The 22,668-nt window shown below is 36.3% G+C and overlaps 1 protein-coding gene across 2 annotated transcripts; it reads left to right on the top strand.

Annotated features, from left to right (window-relative positions):
• The first annotated feature begins 6,426 nt into the window (after positions 1-6,426).
• Positions 6,427-12,963, top strand: LOC127528731 (uncharacterized). 2 transcript variants are annotated; one of them, XM_051929444.1, is made up of 2 exons: positions 6,427-6,485; positions 10,013-12,963. In XM_051929444.1, the coding sequence occupies exon 2, from the start codon at positions 10,116-10,118 to the stop codon at positions 12,174-12,176; it is 2,061 nt and encodes a 686-aa protein (XP_051785404.1). In that variant the 5' UTR covers positions 6,427-6,485; positions 10,013-10,115; the 3' UTR covers positions 12,177-12,963. The 2 variants fall into 2 exon arrangements, with proteins under 2 accessions (XP_051785404.1, XP_051785400.1); XM_051929440.1 differs by having other exon boundaries at positions 6,442-6,527.
• The last annotated feature ends 9,705 nt before the right edge of the window (positions 12,964-22,668 follow it).

Genomic DNA, 22,668 nt, shown 5'->3' with positions numbered 1-22,668 from the left:
TCCGGCCCCGGGTATGGTTACATTTCTTGGCACAAAGTCTCATCTTGCGGGACGTGAAAATATCTCTCTGAAAAAGTCATGTCTCATCCAAGGATTTTTTTATTATAACAGAGAGATTTATCCCTACCCTTAAAGCAGCCCCTCGATTTGTGCAAAACCTAAAGGGAAAATAATTCATAGTAGTTTATGAATGAATACTGAGTATTATCTGAAAACTTTAAGATTCCAAAATAAGTTATTTTTTGCACTTCCTTGTGAATCTCCCCATTTTTATTTAACACATAAATTTTGATTTGACAAGAGATGGATATCATCATACAAAAAGTATAGGTGTTGATGTTATGGCTCAACGAATTAATGCAAATAAATGAATAATCAGAAAAATTATTTTAATGGTTGCATAAGCCTTTTTTACAAAGAAATAAATCAAGACAAATTTCAAAAATCAATGTTTTTCTAAAGTTTATTTGTTGGAAAGAAAGGTAATGAGGATGCACAGAAATTTAGAGTACAGCACACTTATACTCCTCATGTCAGCAGCCACACAATTCACTGTAATAAGATAAAGCTGAAAGGTAAATATCACGTTGTAATCCCCCAAGTGTGTCATTTCATCCGCCAGCTGTTCTCAGTAATTTGTTAAGAAAAGCAACAATTTTGCTTTCATTTTACATTTGTTTCTTGCAGGATAGCCAAATAATTTTGCTTTAAATGTATTTTGTTACATCTTCACCTGTCTGATGTAACCTTTAAAATGTCAGAATCTTTAGTTGGTGAATTTTAAGTGAAAAAAGAAGACATTTTTTAACAGGAATGTTTTCCAGTGAAAGCTTTGTTAATTTTAGCATCAACAATTATTTGGACAGAAAACAAAAATTGATGTTTATGTTAAAGAAACCCTGAAAAAATGTTTCTTAAAATTTGAAGGCAATTTAAAATGTTTGTATTATCAGTTTACAAGAGGTGGATGTTTGATGTGAAAATATAAATTAATATTTTTATCAAAAAAGAAAAGAATCAAATGTTTTACTACACAAAACAATTGAAACTAGCAAACTGCTGCTTAAATTCAAAGTGAAAGATGATTATCCAGATTAAAAATCAGGGAAAGGAATGCTGCAAAATGGTTACTAATGCTCAACACCTTTATCAGAACTGCAAGATTAAGTCTGCTTAGAAAAACACTCTGAACCAGATATGCCTGCCTAGTGACCCTGAGTAGAAAACAAAATGGCATTGAAAAAAATGATGATGATTTAACATCACAAACTGTGCTGCAGAGTACTGTATTTGATTATTAAGCAGCAAAGGCTACACACCTAGATCTCTTATCTCCTTTGCATACAAAGCATTACTTGGAGCATAGTGATTTTTAATCACCAGTTAATACAAGAGCAATTCAATTTGAAAACTATTCAGAAAAATATTCAGAACAGAAGAAAATTATTTGACACATTGTATTAAATCACATGGCAGAACTAATTATAAAGGACAGTGGCATTTTATAATAACAAAATGAATAAATGAAGTGCCTATTGAAATGTTAGTGCTCATCTACTTAAGGTAAATAGACTAATTTTAGGAACAGTGTTTGCTTTCATATTTCCTTTTCAATATTATTTATTTTGTTTACTTATACTTAGGCTAGGCAGTGTAAACTACAAACAAAAGTGCAAGCGAAATATACCAAAGGAATGTAGAATTTAGAAAGTATTGCATTTCATGCTTCTGTATAAATCTATATGATGTATTGTATTTTTATTTCTGCAATATCAATTTTACCATTGACTGTCATAAAATTGGCATACCAGTGCTATCAACAGTCACAAACTATGACTAATAAAATGTGAAGAAGCATACTTTAAAAATTAACATATTGTACAAACTGCAGAGAACAATTCATCTGGTGGAAGGATGGTTATAAATAATTAATCAGGTACATCTTTCTATCACCACATAGGAACAGCCCTTCTTCTTTGAGGCTTTGGTTCAGCGATTATTGGAGACACTTCTTAGGGATTCTGGCCCATACTGACTCTGCGGTATCAAGTAGTTATTGCATATTTTCAGGCAAACATTCATGTTATGAACCTCATTTCTATCCCATACAAAGGTGCTCTATTATATTGACAAACAGGTGATTATGCATACAAATGGAAAAAACTCAAGTCACCATTGTTTTTGTTAAACCATTTGAAAAATGATAGGCTGGAACCATAAAGGGATGCACATGGTCAGCTTAGGTACACTGTGGAATTCATTGACACAGGGCAGGATGGACATATGGATATGTACACTTTACTGCAAATTCTATACTAAAATTCACACGCTGACACATATACAAAGGTTTGAGACACCAGTCAACATTTTTCCAATTTTCAGTCACACAGATTAGGTGATTATGTGCCAAATGTAGCTTGATCTTCCTGTTGTTAGCTTACAGAATAGAGCCTGACATGGTCTTCTGTTGCAGCAATGATCTGCTTGAAGGTCTGACATGTTTTGGTTTCAGAGATACCCTTTGGTACACCATAGCTATATTGAACCCTCATTTAAATAATTGTTTATCATTTAAATAATTACGTCTTTTTTATTAGCTTGAACAAATTTGGTTAATTTTTCTCTAAACTCAATTATTTTACCCACCGATCTGCCTCCCAAGGGATGTTTTCTTGTTGATCTATTTGTATACTGTATAGGCCTGTTGAGGGATTGTTTGTGAAATTATGTGGAACCACAACATCTGACATCAACAACCCTATCTTAGTTAAAATCATTTAGATCACAGTTGTTTCCAATTGCAATTTTCAGCTGAATAGCAACTAAATTTCTTACTTTTATCTTCAGTCTACAGAATATATTATGTTGCAGAAATTTGATTCACTGTGTCGAGAAGAAGGCTGTTAATGTTAACGAACTTATGCACCATTAAAGTTATCGCTGAAACTATTATACAGTATAATGTCAATATAATATACTGTTAATTATAATAATTATAGCAATTATAGTAATTATTAATTCTAGTATACTTTAATTATAATATACTAATGTAATCTATATGTATACAAACAACTCTGGACATGGAACTGGACCATCCAAGAGCACACATATGCCAGCAAAGCCAGATTAAGACCTCCACAGGACTCTGGGTGATTTAGTGAATACAGCTCCCTAACAGAGAGTAGACCTATTTTAACAGTTCAATTCAGTGCACAAACACTTAGTTGTTTCCTGCAGCATGGTTCTTCCCACTCTAGCTATCGGCTTGCATACATTTGATCGGAGGTGGTTGGTCGATTTTAGTGATTTTGACTGGGGGTCCCCCTTGATTTAAATTGGCCCGCATACAATCGATTGTTTCATCAAATGTTCTCATCACGCGGATACAATCATTTCATTGAGTTGGGTGAGGGATGACGGGGTGCAAAATGAAAACACCCCTTGTCATCAAGGCCCCCAGGGTGCGCACCCAAAACACCCTGCTTGCCAGCCAGTTTTGAGTCAGCAAGTAAACTTAACTGCATATCTTTGGGGATGTGGTTGGAAAACTATGGAATCCAGAAGAAACCACAAAAAGACACCTGGATGATGGATGGCAGTAACTACCAGAATATTAAGCCAAGCTTCCAATGTAAATTTAACTGTGGACAGGACTGGTATTAGCTCAGTAGTCTCTCAGCCATCCACTAGGAGGGCAGCATACTGTTGCTCCTTATTGGGAATGGGCTCAAGCCTTTCCAGTTAGTTGTCAAATTGTACCACCTGTCAGCAAGGAAAAGATTCAACCTCTTATGTACGTTCTATTTGTGTTGCTGTTACTTTGAACAGACAGTCAAGCACATCCTGTCAACTGCTGGATCACCTACACTTGGGGAAACATGGCATTCTTCTTTCCAGGAAACATTGCTGCATTATTTGTTTCAATGGCCCTAACTTCTGGGACATTCTGCAGGATCTCTGCTGCTGTCAATGTAGCTTTTATTTTTCCTAGAAATGTGCTGTGGGACTTATCACTGCCTTGCGCCATCCTGGTGGAGCCATGTCCTTAACAACCTCTTGACAACATATTTACATAAACTTTAAAAGTCTGTTCAGCGGTTAATATATCTAAATGTCTTATTTTTGTGCATGAAGTTCCAATTCTAGAATATGAGTGTTGTCCAACCTCTAGATTGAAAAACTATTTGGATTTTATTTCCATATACACTGTATATCCATTCAGCCTAACAAGCTCACCAATCCTCTTAAGCTACATTCTCCAAAATGACATTGAATCAAGATTTGAACTCTCTACCACTCTACTTGGTAATTTATTCAGTGTGCCCATGGTTAGTTTGTAAGAAGAAAAACTTTCTAACATTTGTTAAAATATTATGGTTAATACTGTTTTCAGTTGTGTTCCTGAGTTCCTGTTGAAGAATTTATTTTAAAGTAACATCCACTGTACTAATTCCCATCATAATTTTAAACTCTTCAGTCATGTCACCTCTTAATATCTGCTTAAACTGTAAAGGTTCAACTCCTTCAAACTCTCCTCATACCTCATACCTCTCTCAGTTACAGAATAGCCCTAATTGTTCTCCTCTGGACTTTCTTTGGCACTACTATGTTTTTTTTTAATACATAGACCAAAATTAGTGATTTTTAATCCTTTATTTGCCATATGCAATTTTTTTGTATTAGGAATTTGTCATTTTTCACACACCCCAACTTACTCTCTACACAATACTGCAGATGAAGCCTCACTAATTTTTTTGTTGCATTGGATAACCTCCATTAACTTGTACTATAAACATCGTGATATACTTTATAACTAAACATTGGATTTGACTTCTTGATCTCATCTGTCTGGATGTAAATAGTGACTCATTCTAATTAGGCATGCTTTCAAGTTTCAATCCTCCCATTGTATATTCAAACCTAATATTTTACTTCACACATGTAGTACCTTATGTTTACTTATATTCAATTTTATCTTACACAAATCTGTCAAAGCCTATATGTATATGTTGCCCAAGCCCCTCTGTAATGCTTAGGCCGAGTCTACAGTTTCTCACCTTCTAATACTATAGTATCATCTGCAAAATTGACCATCTTGTTGTTTATATCCAGATTATTTATGTGTATTAAAAAGAGCAGCAGCCCTAGTATTGATTCATGAGAGATACCACTTTTAATATCACCTTATTTTGTAAAGGTACCTCTCAACACAGCCATTTGTTCTCAGTGGTTACACCAATGTTGTTCCCACCTACATCTTTTAATTTGATTACTAATCTCTCATATAGTACCTTATCAAAAGCCATCTGAAAATCAAGGTAAATACTATGATATGCACCTCTCTGAGCATGTACATACAGTATACATAAAATTGCGTTCTCACAGAATTCCAGTCTATTAGTGGAACACGATCTCCTGAATCTGAATTGCTACAGTATTTGCTAATACATTTCTTGACATGTGAATCACTTTAATGTTTTTTAATAATTGCTTCAATTAATTCACCCATGATGCATGTTTCTGGCCTATAGACACTTGGATCAGACTGATCACCCTATTTATATAATGGTATAATATTTTATAGCTTTCAGTTACTACTGTGCTGAGATTTTGGAAAAAATATGTGTGAATAGTTTATGTAAAATCATTAAGAATTCTTGGAGGATTTGGATGGATTCTAATTTCCATGTATAATTCCCCTTAAGTGTTATATTATGCTATGGAAAATTCCCTGATGGTTTAAATGTCAGTCAGTCAGTTAGTCAGTCAGTCATTATGCAACCCGCTATATCCGAACGCAGGGTCACGGGGGTCTGCTGGAGCCAATCCCAGCCAGTACAGGGCGCAAGGCAAGGAACAAATCCCGGGCAGGGCGCTAGCCCACCGCAGGTCACACACCGACACACCAAGCACACAGGGACAATTTTGGACCACCAATGCATCTAAACTGCATGTCTTTGGATTGTGGGAGGAAACCGGAGCACCCGGAGAAAACCCACATGAACACGGGGAGAACATGCAAACTCCACGCAGGGAGGACCCGAAAAGCGAAACCAGCAGTGCTACCACTGCGAAACCGTGCCGCCCTGGTTTGAATGTCATTAAATAAAAAGAATCAAACTGAAATACTAATGCTAGTTTAGGCTACACTAAAGATATTCAGGTATTATCCCTGCACTCAGCTTCGGCCCATCACACAGCACTGTCACTTACTCCCGCGTATTTACTGTGCGAATTTCGAGCCGTCAATTCACCGAACATACGCTTTATTCAGATTTGGGCTTTAAAGTAGAGAACCCTGTGGGAAGTGCGGATAGTGGTGCTCATCATTGCGCCATCACATAGTCTTTTATTTCAAATACATACCTGCGTCTTTAAAAACATGATCTTCCCACAGGTTGCTAAGTCGCAACTAAAGACATACATCAACACAAAGAACAGACGCCCAAGTGCACATGCAGACGGGAAGCCGCTCCTTCTTGACAGTACGTTGTTTACTTCATTTCTTCTTCAGTTCTTCAACAAAAGTCTGTTAGCGAAGTTTACCGTTTAAGTAATAAAGAAACAAAAGATCAGCATTCCTGGGAATGCCAACTGGTTTTAGGTCCTGCCAGCTAAACCTCTGCGATGTTGTGATTAATGTAATTTGGACAGGTAACGCACATTGCGCCGAACCCATATCTAACACTGACGAATTAATAGTGTTGCTTGGAAGCAAGTCAGTGCCGGGTGCAAATTAAATCAGCGAATTGGGCAGCCCAAAGAGAGCGAACGGGACAGAAATCATCACTGTACTGAACGCGTGCCGTCTGCGTGTCGATGAGATCGTGAAGTGTGGCAGGCTGGAATGACTTGCTTGCCGAACGTGTAGTCTGCCAGCCTGGAACGCGCTGCCAACGAGTTTGAGTATAGGGCAGCCCCTGTGTGTATCTGCGAAAAGGAGAAATGAAGTAAAATTAATTATACGATGAAAAAAATAAGGATAAGGCTCCAAATTTTAATTATCAAGCCTCGATGTGTTGTGTCACGGAGTGCGGAGAAGAAGACAAAAATATAAAGTCAATAGGTGGTGGAGGAGTGAGAGTGGAACTCTCCGAGGACGGCCAGTGGAGAGGTTAAAATCTCGTTTAAAAATGAAAACAAGTTAGTAGCCAGGGTGAGTTCCACTTGTTTGGCAACGTTTGCAATAATTTGTTCGTGTTTAAATATTTGAAGTGTGTTGCGCTAGTTCAAAACGGTCCATTAATGTAAGGCAGTGTAAGGTCTTGTTCCGTTTGTATTATGTTCATATGTTCTTAGCCCAGCATATTGCTTAGAAACATACTAACACACTAACGAGTCTGTCAAAAATTTTGTTTAAATCAGATGCTTTGTTAGTTGTTATTATTCTGGTGGATGACTTTCCAATCAGTTTATATTGACTGAATAGAATCCAGATCACTCTTTCACATTGTAATTTGCACTCTGATTTTCATTAAATGTCTGATTTTGATTAAATGCAAAAAAAAAAAAAATCTAGTTTATTTTGCGTACTTTGTAAACTAAAATCAAGAGCTATTAACCTGCAGAACTAATACTGTATTTGTCTATCTGTAGTGATTTATTTGAATGGCTTCCTGTTACTTTTAATTATCTCACTCAAGCATTAAAAAATGTCATTTGTGGATTTGTAATTCGACAGGAATTTTGCTTTGTTGAATACCAGAAGTCTGCAAAGTTTGCACCTGATTTTATTCCAACTTCCATGCCAAGTCAGTTATTGCTGTTGAAGCGCTTACTGCTCAAGAAACATTTTTGTGTTTCTTAATCGCTTCTATACAAGGTCTTAATGTTGATAGTGATGATGTGAGTTCTAGGTTCTTATCATAAAGTTTACTTTCAAGTTTCATACCTGCCATTGCGTACTCAAATTTAACCTTTCTACTTAAACAAATCTGCTCAATATGCAGGCCAAGTCCCTTTGTAACAATTTAGTGGGTTATGCATTTTCTGCCCTTCTTACCTAGTTTGCCATCATCACCAGTTTATTGATATTATTTTTGATTGTTTGTGTATATTAAAAATAGCATCAACCCCAGCACTGATCCCTAAGGGACACCAGTATCAGCCAGTCATTATCCAACTCGCTATATACTAACACAGGGTCACGGGGATTTTCTGGAGCCAATGCCAGCCAGCACAGGGCAAGGAACAAATCCCCGGGCAGGGTGCCAGCCCACCACAGGGCACACACACACCAGGGACAATTTAGGATCACCAAAGCACCTAACCTGCATGTCTTTGGACGGTGGGAGGAAACTAGAGCACCCATAGGAAACCCACACAGATACAGGGAGAACATGCAAACTCCACGTAGGGAGAACCCGGGAAGTGAACCTGGGTCTCCTAACTGCGAGGCAGCAGCGCTACCACTGTGCCACTATGCCACTTGACACCAGTTTCAACCCATCTACACAGGTACCTTGAATTCTGACTTGACTTCCCACTTCTTTCTGGTTGAATTTGCAGGACTTTTAGTTTTATATGGATCACTGAGTATAATAAATATTATGGGCATGCTTCATTAAGCTAAGTTATTTTAAATTAAAGCAAAAAAAAAAAAAAATTAAAATAGGGATGTCACCATACAAGAATTTTTGTATAGTGAAATTTCAAGATAAAATATATTTGATACCATGTCAAAAACAGAAACCCCTTTCACCAGTGTTTTTATTAAAAGTAACTTCATAATTCAAGTGGACAATATTGTGCCATTTTCTGTAATAAAATTAAAAAATTATAAATACTAATAGTAACAGTAGAAACTACTTAATTTTTTCTAAGCTAAGATATGAATTTTTACTGATCAAAGTAATATTTTTCTACTTATGGGAAGGAATATTTGTGACATGAATGTAGATGTCAGGTTGAAAAAATGTGCGAAAAAAAATAAATGCTTTTTTACATTTTAATGTTTAGTCTATAAAGGTTACTGTCAAACTCATAGTAACTGGATTCTGTATTTGTAAAACAGAGATTAATTATTTGCTTGTACCCACTGTGCTGACTTAATAGAATTAATAAAATTGCAGACTGTTTCATTTACTGCAAGTCTTGCTTTCTCTTTCTTATTCATTGGGTTATACTCGTAAATATTACTGATATGTAAAATTCATTGCCACAAAATGCTTTGGTCTACTTTACATGATAACAGTTTACATATTAAACATATATTTGATTTTTTCTATGTGAATATAAACATATATTACCATGGAGCACCAAATCATACCATTCTGCTTACCTTGGCTAACATTTACAGAAGGCTGATAGTACCAGTTTACATGTATAAAAAAGTATTGAGCAGGTAAATACTTGTATCTGAATATTAAATAAACGCAGTAACATTCCTTTATCAGACACTGAATATGATTTTAATAAGTGGACACAAAAATGATGGGGATCTGCTATGTTTGTTTTAATTGTACACTGTTTAATAAAATACAGTATGTCACTTACAGGTTGATAAACAAAGCAATTATTTAAAAGGCAAAACATTTTAGTTGTGCATTTCATATACTTTAAAGCTGTCATTTCTTAATTGGTCTTGTGAGTCAATGTGCTCCATGTGAGGATTTATTTATGAATGGCTGCCAAGGGCTAGTTTCTGATTTTCATCTGCACTATTTGCCAGCTCCCTGTTGAGTTTATTCTTTGAATAAAATCCCAGTTGTAAAAGTCAGCTTATACTCCTTAGTTAACCGATTTCATCTTTTTCTTGATGAAGCAATCTTAATGCACCTTCTTTCAAAACCATCCTTTTTAGCTTTCAAGTTTGTAAAAATATAGTAATATTAGTATGAAACAGACTATTATGGCATGAGGAAGATGACTATCAAGATAAACATGTAGTTAACTTCATTTGTAAATGAAGGAAAAAATGTATGAGCAAAAATACATTGATGCCAACTAAAGAAATCGATTTTGAGTTTGTCGTCATTTTCGTTAATCCTGTTTTTGTTTGCTTTGCATTTAGATGACTGCATGAGGAATGGAAAGCCTAGATTACCTAGAATATATTCCTGCTGAATACAGGAATTTGAAATAAACAAGACTAGAAAGGAAAATCTTGGGGAAAAATGTTTCAGGCATCTCAGAGTCCATGTACAGAGGAAATTGAGAGTAGCAGCCATGTCAGTGGCTCTGACAGCCAGAGGGACAAGAGAGAAAACCAAGAGACTCCAGGAAATACTAAAAATAAAATGACAATTACTGTCAATTTGCAGGATGTTTTCACAGAAACTAATAGGAGATTGCCCTTGGAAAGAAAAATTGTATTAAAAGACAATAAAAAGAAGACAAATGAAGAATCTCAGGTGCACAGGAGTTACAAAAGAAACACGAGAAATGATGCCTACAACTATGTAAAAAATGGAAGAACGCAGATAGGCAATACAACTGTTTCCAAAGTCAAAATAATTGATTCATTGGGAGTAAAAAAAAGTGAAGGTTTAGAACTGACAGATGGAAATGATACAAAAGTAGTCCTCATGGTGGTAAAGCCTTATGGAGTGCGAATTCTTCATTATTCAAGTTTACCTCTTGAAAATGTTTCCATGAAGTTTTTAAACCAGCACAAAAAGACAAAACAGCACAACCTGAATTGTCAGGAGAAACCAAGAAATAATAAAATGGCTACCCCATCTCGATGTGATCCTACAGACTGTAGACTAGAAAATTCACAGAATAAGAGTCTTCAAGAGTGGCTGAAGCAAAAGAATGTAGAGATGAGAAAACAGAGAGCTGCTAAAAGAAGAGTAAAGAAGAAGGAGAAAGAAGAGAAACAAAGGAAGGCAGAAGAAAAGCAAGACAGGCTGAAAATATCAGAGGAGCAAGTAAAAGTCTGGTTGGAGAGAAAGAGGCAAGAGGTTTTTGAATATAATAACAAAGGGCATAATGCAAAAAATGGAAAGTCATCCAATCTGGCTATAGATGGAAATAAGAACGTATTACTTTTGCAAAGTCATAGAAACACTCTTACTTTACCTGATTCTGCTGTTTTGGCAGAGGTAATAGAAACACCTTCTGCGAAAGATTGTCTGCCCTTAAGGAGCATGATGATAGTTGAGGGAAAACCAAGTTCTGAAGATGTTACTGATGCCTGTGTTTTAAAAACAACCACGTCACCCATAGAGAAAAGTCTTTTTCAACAAGATAATAAAAATGACCAAGACCAACAATGCACTGGCAAGCCTGCTGTTCTTTCAGCTTCTACAGTGAAAATGACACATCCTGCAGATTCAAGGTTCCTTGGTTCTTCTCAGAAGCAGAGAAGAAAAAAAGAATGCAACCAAAGGAAGCCGGGAAGCTTATCGTCTGTTAATCCTCATGTATCTGCTGTTGGAGCTAATGAGATAGTTTCATTGACATCCCAGAAAAAAGAGTCTATAGATGCTAGTCTGACTTCAAACAGAAAAGCAACCCCTAAACCTAAAACTTCAATGACACTGTCAGGGAACAAAGACAAATGCTATATGAGATCAGACAAGAATGACGAGACACTCAAAAATGAGCAACCTGGTACCTCAAAAAAATCAATCCCACAGAAAGAACCAGTAATAAAATCAATACTCCCTGGGTCTGAAGTTCAAAACAATGCAAACTTGGGCCATGACATCAAAACAGAACCTCAAAAGGAAAAACTGACACATAGTCAGTGGCTACAGAGGAAGGAGGAAGACAGAAAGAGGAGAGAAAATCAGAAAAAGAAGGAAATCTTTGTTGATCAGGATCTCCAAAAGATTGTTCCAAAGCTGGCAAGAACAAGAATAGAGGCAATGTTTGAGAGAAAGAAAAGGGTTGATACTGGAATTGATTTTGCCCGGTCAAGAGAAACAGAAATAATTAAAGGGCCAGCAAAAAACACTCCTAGGTGGCTATCAAAGGCCCAGCTTTCCCTTGCACTGGAGCAAAGATTCTTGCATATTTTGTCCCAGGAAGCTTTTTCAGCTGTCTATGTAAATGCTGAAGAAGAACATATTGCTAGTCCATCTCAGATTGATACAGATCCACAAAAAAACTTGGAGACAACCTCTGTCAGAAATGTAGAGGCAGAAAGGAGAGAATTAACTGCCTTAAAATTTGCAGAAAGACCAGAGCCTCAGGGTAGTGAGGAAGTGAATGAACTGACACATTACTAATGAAGATAATGGAAAATGATTGCATATTTCTAACCTTATAAATACTGGGTATAGATAACACTTAATACAGTTAATGACAAATTTTAATCAGCTGGGAATTCTGCATTACCTTTTTAAATGCGTCATTTTTAATAATATCACACCAAAATTTTCAAGAGTTCCATAATGGTTTGAACAAAACAAGTATAATTAAATTACTGTATGTAGATCATTTGCAATGGATAATTTAACAATGTTGTTATGTTCATTCATCTAAATTCCTGGGCCTGCTTAATCCAATACAGGATTAAATGGAGTCTTAGCTTATCCTGGCAGCCTCACGCTCAAAGTAGGAGCCAATCGAGAAGAGGATGCCAGTCCATCAAAGGGTATATTTTCCCACACTCTCATACTTGACCGATATTGGATTTACTTTACAGCCTAATCTGTATGTGTTTAGAATGTAAAAGAAAATCAAAAAAAATTGCAGGAAACAAGAAAAACATGAGAGTCCTTAGTTTGTGAGGCAACAGCACTAATCTAGGTGCCATCTTGAACCAGTATGTATACACAAGTACAGTGTGCTTATAATTTTAAGTGTGACAATGAGTAAGTACTGTATATGTGAGGAAAGAACATAAAAAATGTTCATATTTAACAGAAATGCTGTAATTTCAAGAAAAGCGGTAAGCAATCCATTTAACTTTGTGATATAGTGAAGCCAAATGTGTTGATGCATTTGAAATATTTTTATACATTTGATGATATTATTATGAGACACTAAACCATTAAACAAGCTGGTATGTTTCTGTTTTTCTTTTTATCTTATTTTTTCTTCTTTATTTTTCAGTTTTTAAGGTAAATCAATTAATAAATGAATGAAAACGTCTGACCCCTAATGGCCAGATCCAACATTTCTTATATTTTGCTATTCACTGCTTTTCTACACTGCATAATATTTTTCATTGAAGCCTTTAAATCTCCAGTTTGTACTAAAACTTTACTATATAAAGCAAGCCAGATTAATTGCACATAGAAGATCAAGCCTGTATCTGCATTCTGAATACAGTATTTAATGTCCACTTTTGCACTGAATATTTCTTCATAGACTGGTGAAGGTAATAAAAAGTCTCTCAGGTCCTTGTACTTTGGCATGCCATACTATAACACTCACCTCTGTGGTTTTGTTGTGTCAAAAAGTTAACTTCATTCTGCAGGCGGATGGAATAATTTTTGCATCAGTTAATGTACTGATCTTGGTTGTAACACCTTGCTTTGACATCACATAGGCACGGGATAATTTGTGGGACATTTTCAATGTTTATTTAATAATTAATCACATTTAATTATCCACATTTTGTTTGCCCAAGGGGAACTGCAATTGGTTTGAAATTGTTTTTGTCAGTCCTGTAAAGCATACAGCAGCTCTGTGCTTAAAGAGCTCAGTTTGCATTATCACTGCATGGGGGAGAACAACTTCAAATATTTTCATCTGATGTTGTTTTCTGACAAGTAAGACAGACATTTAAGTTTTTTATACTCCTGTAGGCTCTAATTTCTTTACACTGCCTTCTACCATGTGAAATTTCCACTGTCCTGTCTGTCAATAATAATAATAATAATAATACATGTTATTTATATAGCACCTTTCCCATGCTCAAGGCACTTGGTGTGTGACATCAATAGGAAGCAAACGTAACACAGCCCAGCGTACTTTGGATTCAAGTTAACACCATTTAGTAAGACTGCTCCACCTGAGAACATGTATGACTTGAAATGGAAAGGAGCATGTGCACATTTGGTTTTGCTTGTTTGAGTGTTGCCACTAGTAATGACAGAATATAATTAATAACAATATTAATAATAGTACATTTTATTTATTAGGCACCTTTTTTAGCACTCAGGTTCACCTGACAAAGAAATAAACAACATTAATAAAGATAAAAGCAAATAGATCTATAAAATCAAATAGCAATAAGGGTAAAGAAGTAGCAACAAACATAAAAGATAGTTGCCTGTAACGTTGTGGTAAAATCATAGTTGCTATACCAATTTGAAAGGATATGTTCAGAGAGAAGCTTAAAATTGTGTTATTGAGTCCAGCTGACAGATGCGAAAAGGAAGAGAATTCCAGAGTTGATGGGCACTTTGAGAGAATGATCTAGCTCCCATAGAACATGTGTGGAACAGAAAGTAAAGCTGCAGGTAAGGATCTGAGTGAGCGAAAAGGTCTAGGCCTATCATGGTGCTGTAAAGTCACTTAGAAACAGACATGGAATACATTAAATTACAGAATGAAAAAAAAGATATAAAAAGGTTACGTTCTAATTTAAATCCAGATAGACTAGCAGATAGCAACACTAAATAGATCCAGTTTTAATATCCTCCTCATCTCTGCCCATTGTGTATACTGTAATCAGTTTTATAAAATGATTGTATCCCAAGGTTGTGTGAAATGCACATAATATGTTGTGAGTTTTCAATTTCTGAAGCTATTGAAAATTGTAATGAAGAGCAAGATTAGGAAAAGAAAAAAATAGTCTGCATAAATCATGTGTCATAATATAATAAAATGCACACTACATCTTCTCAGTGGAAATTATATATGTTAGTATTTTTGCATTTCAGAGTCTAAAATCTTTCCTAAGTTAATAAATTATTTTTAGAAATCCACCTGCAAAATGTAATACCGAGGTGATTAAGACATGCAAAAACATAGCTGGCTGGCTTTGCTGAATCGCATAAAGCTACATTATGAAGCCTGAGCATACTACAACAGAGAAAGGCAGTGACTGACCTGCTACATGAAGGGGCCTCAAGGTCGAACTGAGAACACAAGCACGTATGCTGATGGACTTTATAACAAACCAAGTAAACAACCAGCACCCTGAGAAGCTTCATTGATGGAAATGTACTAAGAGATGAAGAATGGAACACTAAAGGACATTACTTTTATAAGGGTGGGCTTACTTTTTTCATGTGAACAAACCAATCAGGTTATTGATTTATGTGTTGACATACTTTGTAACCTGTTGAATTGCAGTTCGCAAAATTCAGTATACTTCAGGGGTAGCAAAAGACTAATATTTGCTGTAACATGTTGCTGCAGCGTGTGAGAGAGAAAAAGCCAGGACATCAGCCTCCCAGCAAGCTGCAAGTCAAGATCCAAAGAGTTGGAAAGTGTTTAATGCAACCTCCTACATTTGCACATCTGTCACCCCTTGGCTTCTGTATATCCTTTTGGGCATTACTTTAAACATTGAACTTATTGATGAGTGTTAAAATTTGTTAGAATTGTGATGTTTAATTCTATTGATGAGGTTTAACAAGATCATCCACCTTAATAAAAGGACAAGTGTTTGTGTCTGTCCAATTGCTATGTCTCTGTCATGCACCACAAACATTTGTAGTAATAAAATTTATTGTGTGTTCCAATCCAACAGATGGTGCATTACAAATTTTAACACTGCTTTTACAACTCCTATACCAAAATATACATAATATAGACATATGCATTGCAATTGTCATTTTAACAGATGGTGCATCACAAACATTTGTAACAATGATTTTACAGTCATATGAAAAAGTTTGGGAACCCATCTTAATTCTTTGGATTTGTGTTTATCATTGGCTGAACTTTCAAAGCAGCAACTTCCTTTTAATACATGACATGCCTGATGGAAACATTAGTATTTCAGCAGTGACATTAAGTTTATTGGAGTAACAGAAAATATGCATCATAACAAAAATAGACAGGTGCATAAATTTGGGCACCCCAACAGAGATATTACATCAATACTTAGTTGAGCCTCCTTGTGCAAATATAACCCTCCTATAGCCTTTGATGAGTGTCTGGATTCCGGATGGAGGTTTTTTTGACATTTCTTCCATACAAAATCTCTCCAGTTCAGTTAAATTTGATGGCTGCTGAGCATGGACAGCCTGCTTCAAATCATCCCATAGATTTTCGATGATATTCAAGTCAGGGGACTGTGACGGCCATTCCAGAACATTGTACTTCTGCCTCTGCATGAATGCCATTGTAGATTTTGAACTGTGTTCTGGGTCATTGTCTTGTTGGAATATCCAACACCTGCATAATTTCAACTTTGTGACTGATGCTTGAACATTATCCTGAAGAATTTGTTGACATTGGGTTGAATTCATCCGACCCTCGACTTTAACAAGGGCCCCAGTCCCTGAACTAGCCCCACAGCATGATGGAACCTCCACCAAATTTGACAGAAGGTAGCAGGTGTTTTCTTGGAATGCGGTGTTCTTCTTCCGCCACGCAAAGCGCTTTTTGTTATGACCAAATAACCAATTTTTTGTCTCATCAGTCCAAAGCACTTTGTTCCAAAATGAATCTGGCTTGTCTAAATGAGTACAGTATTTGCATACAACAAGCGACTCCGTTTGTGCTGTGAGTGCAGAAGGTGCTTCTTTCTCATCACCCTGCCATACAGATGTTCTTTGTGCAAATTGCGCTCAATTGTAGAACGATGTACAGATACACCATCTGCAGCAAGATGTTCTTGCAGATTTTTGGAGGTGATCTCTGGGTTGTCTGTATTCTCACAATCCTGTGCATATGCCGCTCCTGTATTTTTCTTGGCCTGCCAGACATGGGTTTAACAGCAACTGTGCCTGTGGCCTTCCATTTCCTGATTACATTCCTTACAGTTGAAACTGACAGTTTAAACCTCTGAGATAGCTTTTTGTAACCTTCCCCTAAACCATGATACTGAACAATCTTTGTTTTCAGATCTTTTGAGAGTTGCTTTAAGGATCCCATGCTGTCACTCTTCAGAGGAGAGTTAAAGGGAAGCACAACTTGCAATTGACCCCCTTAAATACCTTTTCTCATGATTGGACACACCTGTCTATGAAGTTCAAGGCTTAATGAGCTAATCTAACCAATTTGGTGTTGCAAGTAATCAGTATTGAGCAGTTACATGCATTCAAATCAGCAAAATTACAAGGGGACCCACATTTTTGCACAGCCAGTTTTTCACATTTGATTTAATTTCATACAACTAAATAGGGCTTCACTAAAAATCTTTGTTCGGAAAACACCCCAGTACTCAGATGTTCCTAGGAAATGAAAGACATACCACTTTGTTCAAAGTAGAGTAAATTATTATGCAGGCTGAGAGGGTTTCCCAAACTTTTTCACATAACTGTATTTCTACAGATGATTGTGATATCTGTTGGCATGTCAAATGCAATGCATTTTATTACTACATGCATTACAAAGTACAGTCTAATTGATGGTTTGTGCAAATGTTTACGCTGATTACTTAGATTTCAAAACCTCTTAGACGCATAGCACAACACAACTAGTCCACCTTAATAAGGGTGTGTTCATCTGGTTGCTATGTCTCTGCCATTCCAAAAAATGATGCATCTCAAACATTAATGCCTGTTTTACAAATCCCATTCCAAATGACATCTAACAGAGACATATGTTGCTTAGGACTACATTGATTACTTAGATTTCAACTTATCTTAGACAGGTAGCTCAGCTAGTAGTTGAAAAAGAGGATATATGTTCTTGTCCGTAATTATTCCATCTTGGATACTGTGAGAGGTGCACTCATTACAAATATGCAATCATTAACAAGACTGAGGGGTCTGACTGTGTGTGTACATGCAGGTTAAATGTGAGGTTAACTTAGTGTGTGGAGAAGTTATTCTCAGATAAGTTTCTATCTCTGGAAAGTGGAAAACAGCTCTAAGGGGAGACATAGAGGGCATAAACCACTGGTGTGTCTCACATTTACCCCACATATTAAAATAACACATTTTTAAACCATGATATATACAAACACAATCCAATTCAAGGTTGTAGTGTGCAGAAGAGAATAGCCCAGCAGCAACACTCCTTGTTTACAGTACTAAGCCACTCCAGGCACACATACAGTGGATATAGAAAAGAATCACCCCCTTCAAAATATTCCCATTTTTTTGCTTTACAGCCTTAATTGAAAACACACAAACCAATATTTATTCCAGCTTTACTTACTCAATGCAAACTATAACATCCAAGTGAAAGATATCACAGCTACAGTTCAGAAGAATTTAACAAAATAAAAACCAAGAAATACTGAGATTAATTAAAGGATCGCCCCCCTCCTAAACTCAATCAGGTGTAAGTAACCACCATTTCCATTGCAGACCATGGTTACTGGCTTCCACCTGTGATCAATTGTAATCAGTGGGATTAGTGAAGCATAAAAACAGCTGCTCCTGGAGCATTCATTCCCTTACTTGGTAGTGTAACTGACAGCTAATAATTGACTATGGATGGCAAGCCACTTTCAAAAGATCTCAGGGATAGAGTTGTGGACAGATATAAGGCAGGAGATGGATACAAAAAAATCTCAAAGGCTTTATCAATCCCAAGGAGCACAGTAAAGTCCATAATAAAGAAGTGGCAAGTGTTTGGTACTACTAGGAACCTCCCTGGATCCAGCTGTCACTCCAAACTGGATGGAAGAGCAAGGAGGAAACTGGTAAGAGAGGCTACCATGAGGCCAATGGCCACTTTGAATTAGTTATAGGATTTTATGGCAAAGAGTGGTCATTGTGTGCATGTGACAACAACTTCACAAGCGCTCCACGTTTGTGGCTTTTTCGGAAGGGTCGCAAGGAAAAAGCCACTTCTCAAGAAAGGCCACATTAAGGCTCGTTTGAGCTTTGCCAGAATGCACCTTGAAGATTCTGATGCCAAGTGGAAAAAGGTCTTATGGTCAGCTGAGACCAGAAATCCAATGCCATCCACAACACACCATACCTACAGTAAAGCATGGAGGTGGCAGCATCCTGTTGTGGGGGTGTTTCTCTGCCACAGGGCCTGGGGCTGTCATTAGGGTAGAAGAAAAAATGGATGGGGTAAAATACCGTCAAATCCTTGAGGAAAAGCTGCTACCCTCTGCCAGAAAGTTGAAGATGGGCAGAATGTTCACCTTTCAACACAACAATGACCCGAAGCACACAGCAAAATTGACCACACAGTGGCTGAAGGAGAAAAAAGTGAATGTCCTCGTGTGGCCCAGTCAGAGCCCAGACCTAAATCCCATTGAAAATCTGTGGAAAGATTTGAAGATAGCAGTCCACCAACGCTCACCATTCAATCTGACCAAACTTGAACAGTTCTGCAAAGAAGAGTGGGCAAATATTGCTCAATCTAGATGTGCAAAGCTGATAGAGAAGTATCCCAACAGACTCAAGGCTGTCATTAAAGCAAAAGGTGGGTCAACAAAATGACGTTGACATGGGGGGGAGGGGGTGATCCTTTATTAATCTCGGTATTTTCAGTTTATGATTATTTACAATTTTTCTAAACTGTAGCTATGATATCTTTCACGTGGATGTTATGTTGCATTGAGTAAGTAAAGCTGGGAAGAAATTTTTTTGTGTGTGTTTTCATTTAAAGCTGTAAAGCAAAAAAAAAAAAAAATTTTTTTTGAAGGGGGTGATTCTTTTCTATACCCACTGTATTTCCATGCAGGAACAGTATATTAAGAAGCACAGGGGTGGAGAAGAGATTAGTGCCATTGCCTTACTGCTTCAGAGTCCTAAATTGGAATCCTGGAAAGGGAAAACTGTATGTGTGGAGTTTGAACATTCTCACTTTATCTGTGTGAGTTTAACCCCTCATCCTAAAGGTGTCCTAATCTAACTGATGACTGCAAACTGATCTTGCGTGAGCAATGCGAGTGTGTGCTGGAGTCTGTCCTGTATGTCTGCTCTGTGTTGACTTGCTGACATTACTGCCAGGAAAGGCTTTAGCCCCCATGGCTGTGAATGAGATTTAGAAAGTGTATGACTGAACAAACGAATTAACTTTTTTATACAAATATATGGGTTGAGCAAAAAACTCAAAATGGGAGAATCTGAAGATCATTCTCTCATATTACACATGATTACTGGACCAAAAGTAGTGCAAAAAATAAGTTGAAAATGCATGTGTAATATTCAGGTGGCTTAGTTAACTGATATGAAAGTTAGAGCATTTTTATTTTGTAGTTACTTTACATGACAGTTATCATATTTTGTTTTTTTTTTGTAACAGTGAGCTATATTCAAAATGTACAGAGATAATAGAATATTTTTTACAACACTTCACAATGTTATGTATTTAAAATCCAATTACACTTTTAGTGGATCAATAGCTTTCACAGACAGCCAAATCTAATTCAAGTGATGTAAAAATGGTATCAGTTGAAGCACTATTGTTAGATGTTAGTCTAAAAGTAACTGTAATACAATTTCTAAAAACATAACTTTTTCCAAAAACTGATAACATAGGAAAGAAGTAACCAATGGAGTTAAAATCTATTGAACTCCCAACGTAAAATTTATTGGTTGCTTTGGACCATTCTATATTAATATTTGAGATATCTGAATAAAAACTAAATTTTCTGTACCAAATTACCTTGAAGAATAAGCATGGCAAATTTCAACAAAATGAGTCCATTGAGAGCTCAAGTTGTTGAATACAGACAGACATGGTGACCACAGTAGGTGCTCTTCACACTACATGTGAATGCACCTAAAAGTGCTTGTTAGGATTACTGTTTTGCTGTAGATACCAATCCCGATAAAAAAAATGTAAAACTGAGCTTATGAGCTGAGCTGAAAGCAAATCGAAATGTAGAAATGGCATTTAAAGTATATTTAATTAAAAATAACATTGATTTTAAGAACATTGTATTATTAATATACCCCAGTTAATACAGTCAAACAATCACAGTACAGATGTATTTAACATTTACGGTTTGTAATTCAGGGGATATTGGGGCAGAGATTTTTAAGGCCTGGTGCCCTTCCTGATGCCAAGCTTCTTTAGCAGACTTTTACAATACACAAAAGGGACAGTGACATTATTTTAACTTTACATCAAAAGATTAAGAGAAATACTAGATGTGAATTTGGAAGGTGTTGTGCTGGGGAGAAACAGAATAAGATGGTTTGGACATATGGAATAAAAGGTAGAAGACTACCGGGGGAACAAGTGCACAAAGATAGAGGTGGGGTGACAAAAGCCCAGAGGGAATCTGGGGGGGAAAAAAAACTAATTGGAGGTGGTGTGAAAAGAGTCCGTCTCCGTGCAAAGGATACTCACAACCAAGGAGTGTTGGGGCAGCCAGCAACCCCGAGTAAACCCAGAAAATGACCTTTACACCAGTCACAATGATAACTATGTATTACTGTACTTCTGAAGTTAAAAGAAATACAGAATCAAAAACCTGCAAACACTAAACACATTTTCAGAAGACAAGGTAAGTTTGTTATTATGTCAGCTATGTGCATAAAGGAAAAGTCACAAACTAAAGAGGAAATGGTTTAATGCCAAAAAACACTTGAAGGAACAGTCATGTCATAAGAACACCATTTGAAAGTTAAAAGCTGGATTTAAACAAAAAAAGTGAAAAAGCTAATGCCTAATTACATTTCAAAACATTCTCTTGCATTTTTTCCCAAACCCCCAAATATTTGCATATTAGATAAACTGGTGATCCTAAACTGGCCCCACTGACTGTGTGAGACTGGCCACGGTGATGGCCTTCTACTCCCTGCGGCCAGGGTTATTTACAGCTCACTGTGACCCTGACTTTGATTTAGTCTTTATGAAAATAGCAAAAGTTTTTGTTTTAAATGCCTATATATAAAAAAAAAAAAATCTATGAATGACTGTGAAATCAAATCATTTTGTTTTGGGTCTATAGAACACAATTTGGATAGAGTAGCAAATTTATAATACTTCATCATAGCTGGTGGACCTCAACATTTAAAAGTAAAATCGATTTTTAACCAAAAAAAGGGTTTAATGATCAGGTACTTTGAGGTGAAAGTTGAAAAAAATAAATGTATTTTGTAATTCTGTTATCAAAAACTAGATGCTTCTGTGCAAACCAGACCTGTTTTCTAGGAAAAATAACATTATGTGACAGATAACAATAACTGTAAATACAATAAAAGTAAAATAATGATAACCAAATTTATGGTCAGTGAAATCTGGGAGTCATTTACAGTAAATGCGGACTGCAATGTCAATAGTATTTTTTACGAAGACAAAGACATGAAGTAAATGCCCTTGAGATGTGTAAGCACATTTGAAAAATAAACACATTGTTTGTTGCTTCCAATTGAAATAAGTTTAATTTTATTTTTTCAGAAAAAAATCAGGGCAGCAGACAATAACTATGGTGGCTTGCAAATAACAAAGAAAATAAAGAAATGTCAGGCAACCCAGAGCAAATTGTTGACAATTATTCTGTAAAAAGAAGAATGATTTCACATTTTTACAATGCTGTATCATGGCAGTTTATTAAAATGAGGATTTGTGATAGATGACAGAAAAATGCAAAAGAAATTTTCAAGATCATGCATTTTATACCAGACTTCTTCTTCTTTTTGGCTGCTCCCATTAGGGGTTGCCACAGCAGAACATCTTCTTTTATATCTTTCTGTCCTCTGCATCTTGTTCTGTTACTCCCATCACCTG

The sequence above is a fragment of the Erpetoichthys calabaricus genome, chromosome 1 (assembly GCF_900747795.2).
Source record: "Erpetoichthys calabaricus chromosome 1, fErpCal1.3, whole genome shotgun sequence".
Lineage (NCBI taxonomy): Eukaryota > Metazoa > Chordata > Cladistia > Polypteriformes > Polypteridae > Erpetoichthys > Erpetoichthys calabaricus.
This window is presented reverse-complemented; position numbering and strand designations above follow the sequence as displayed.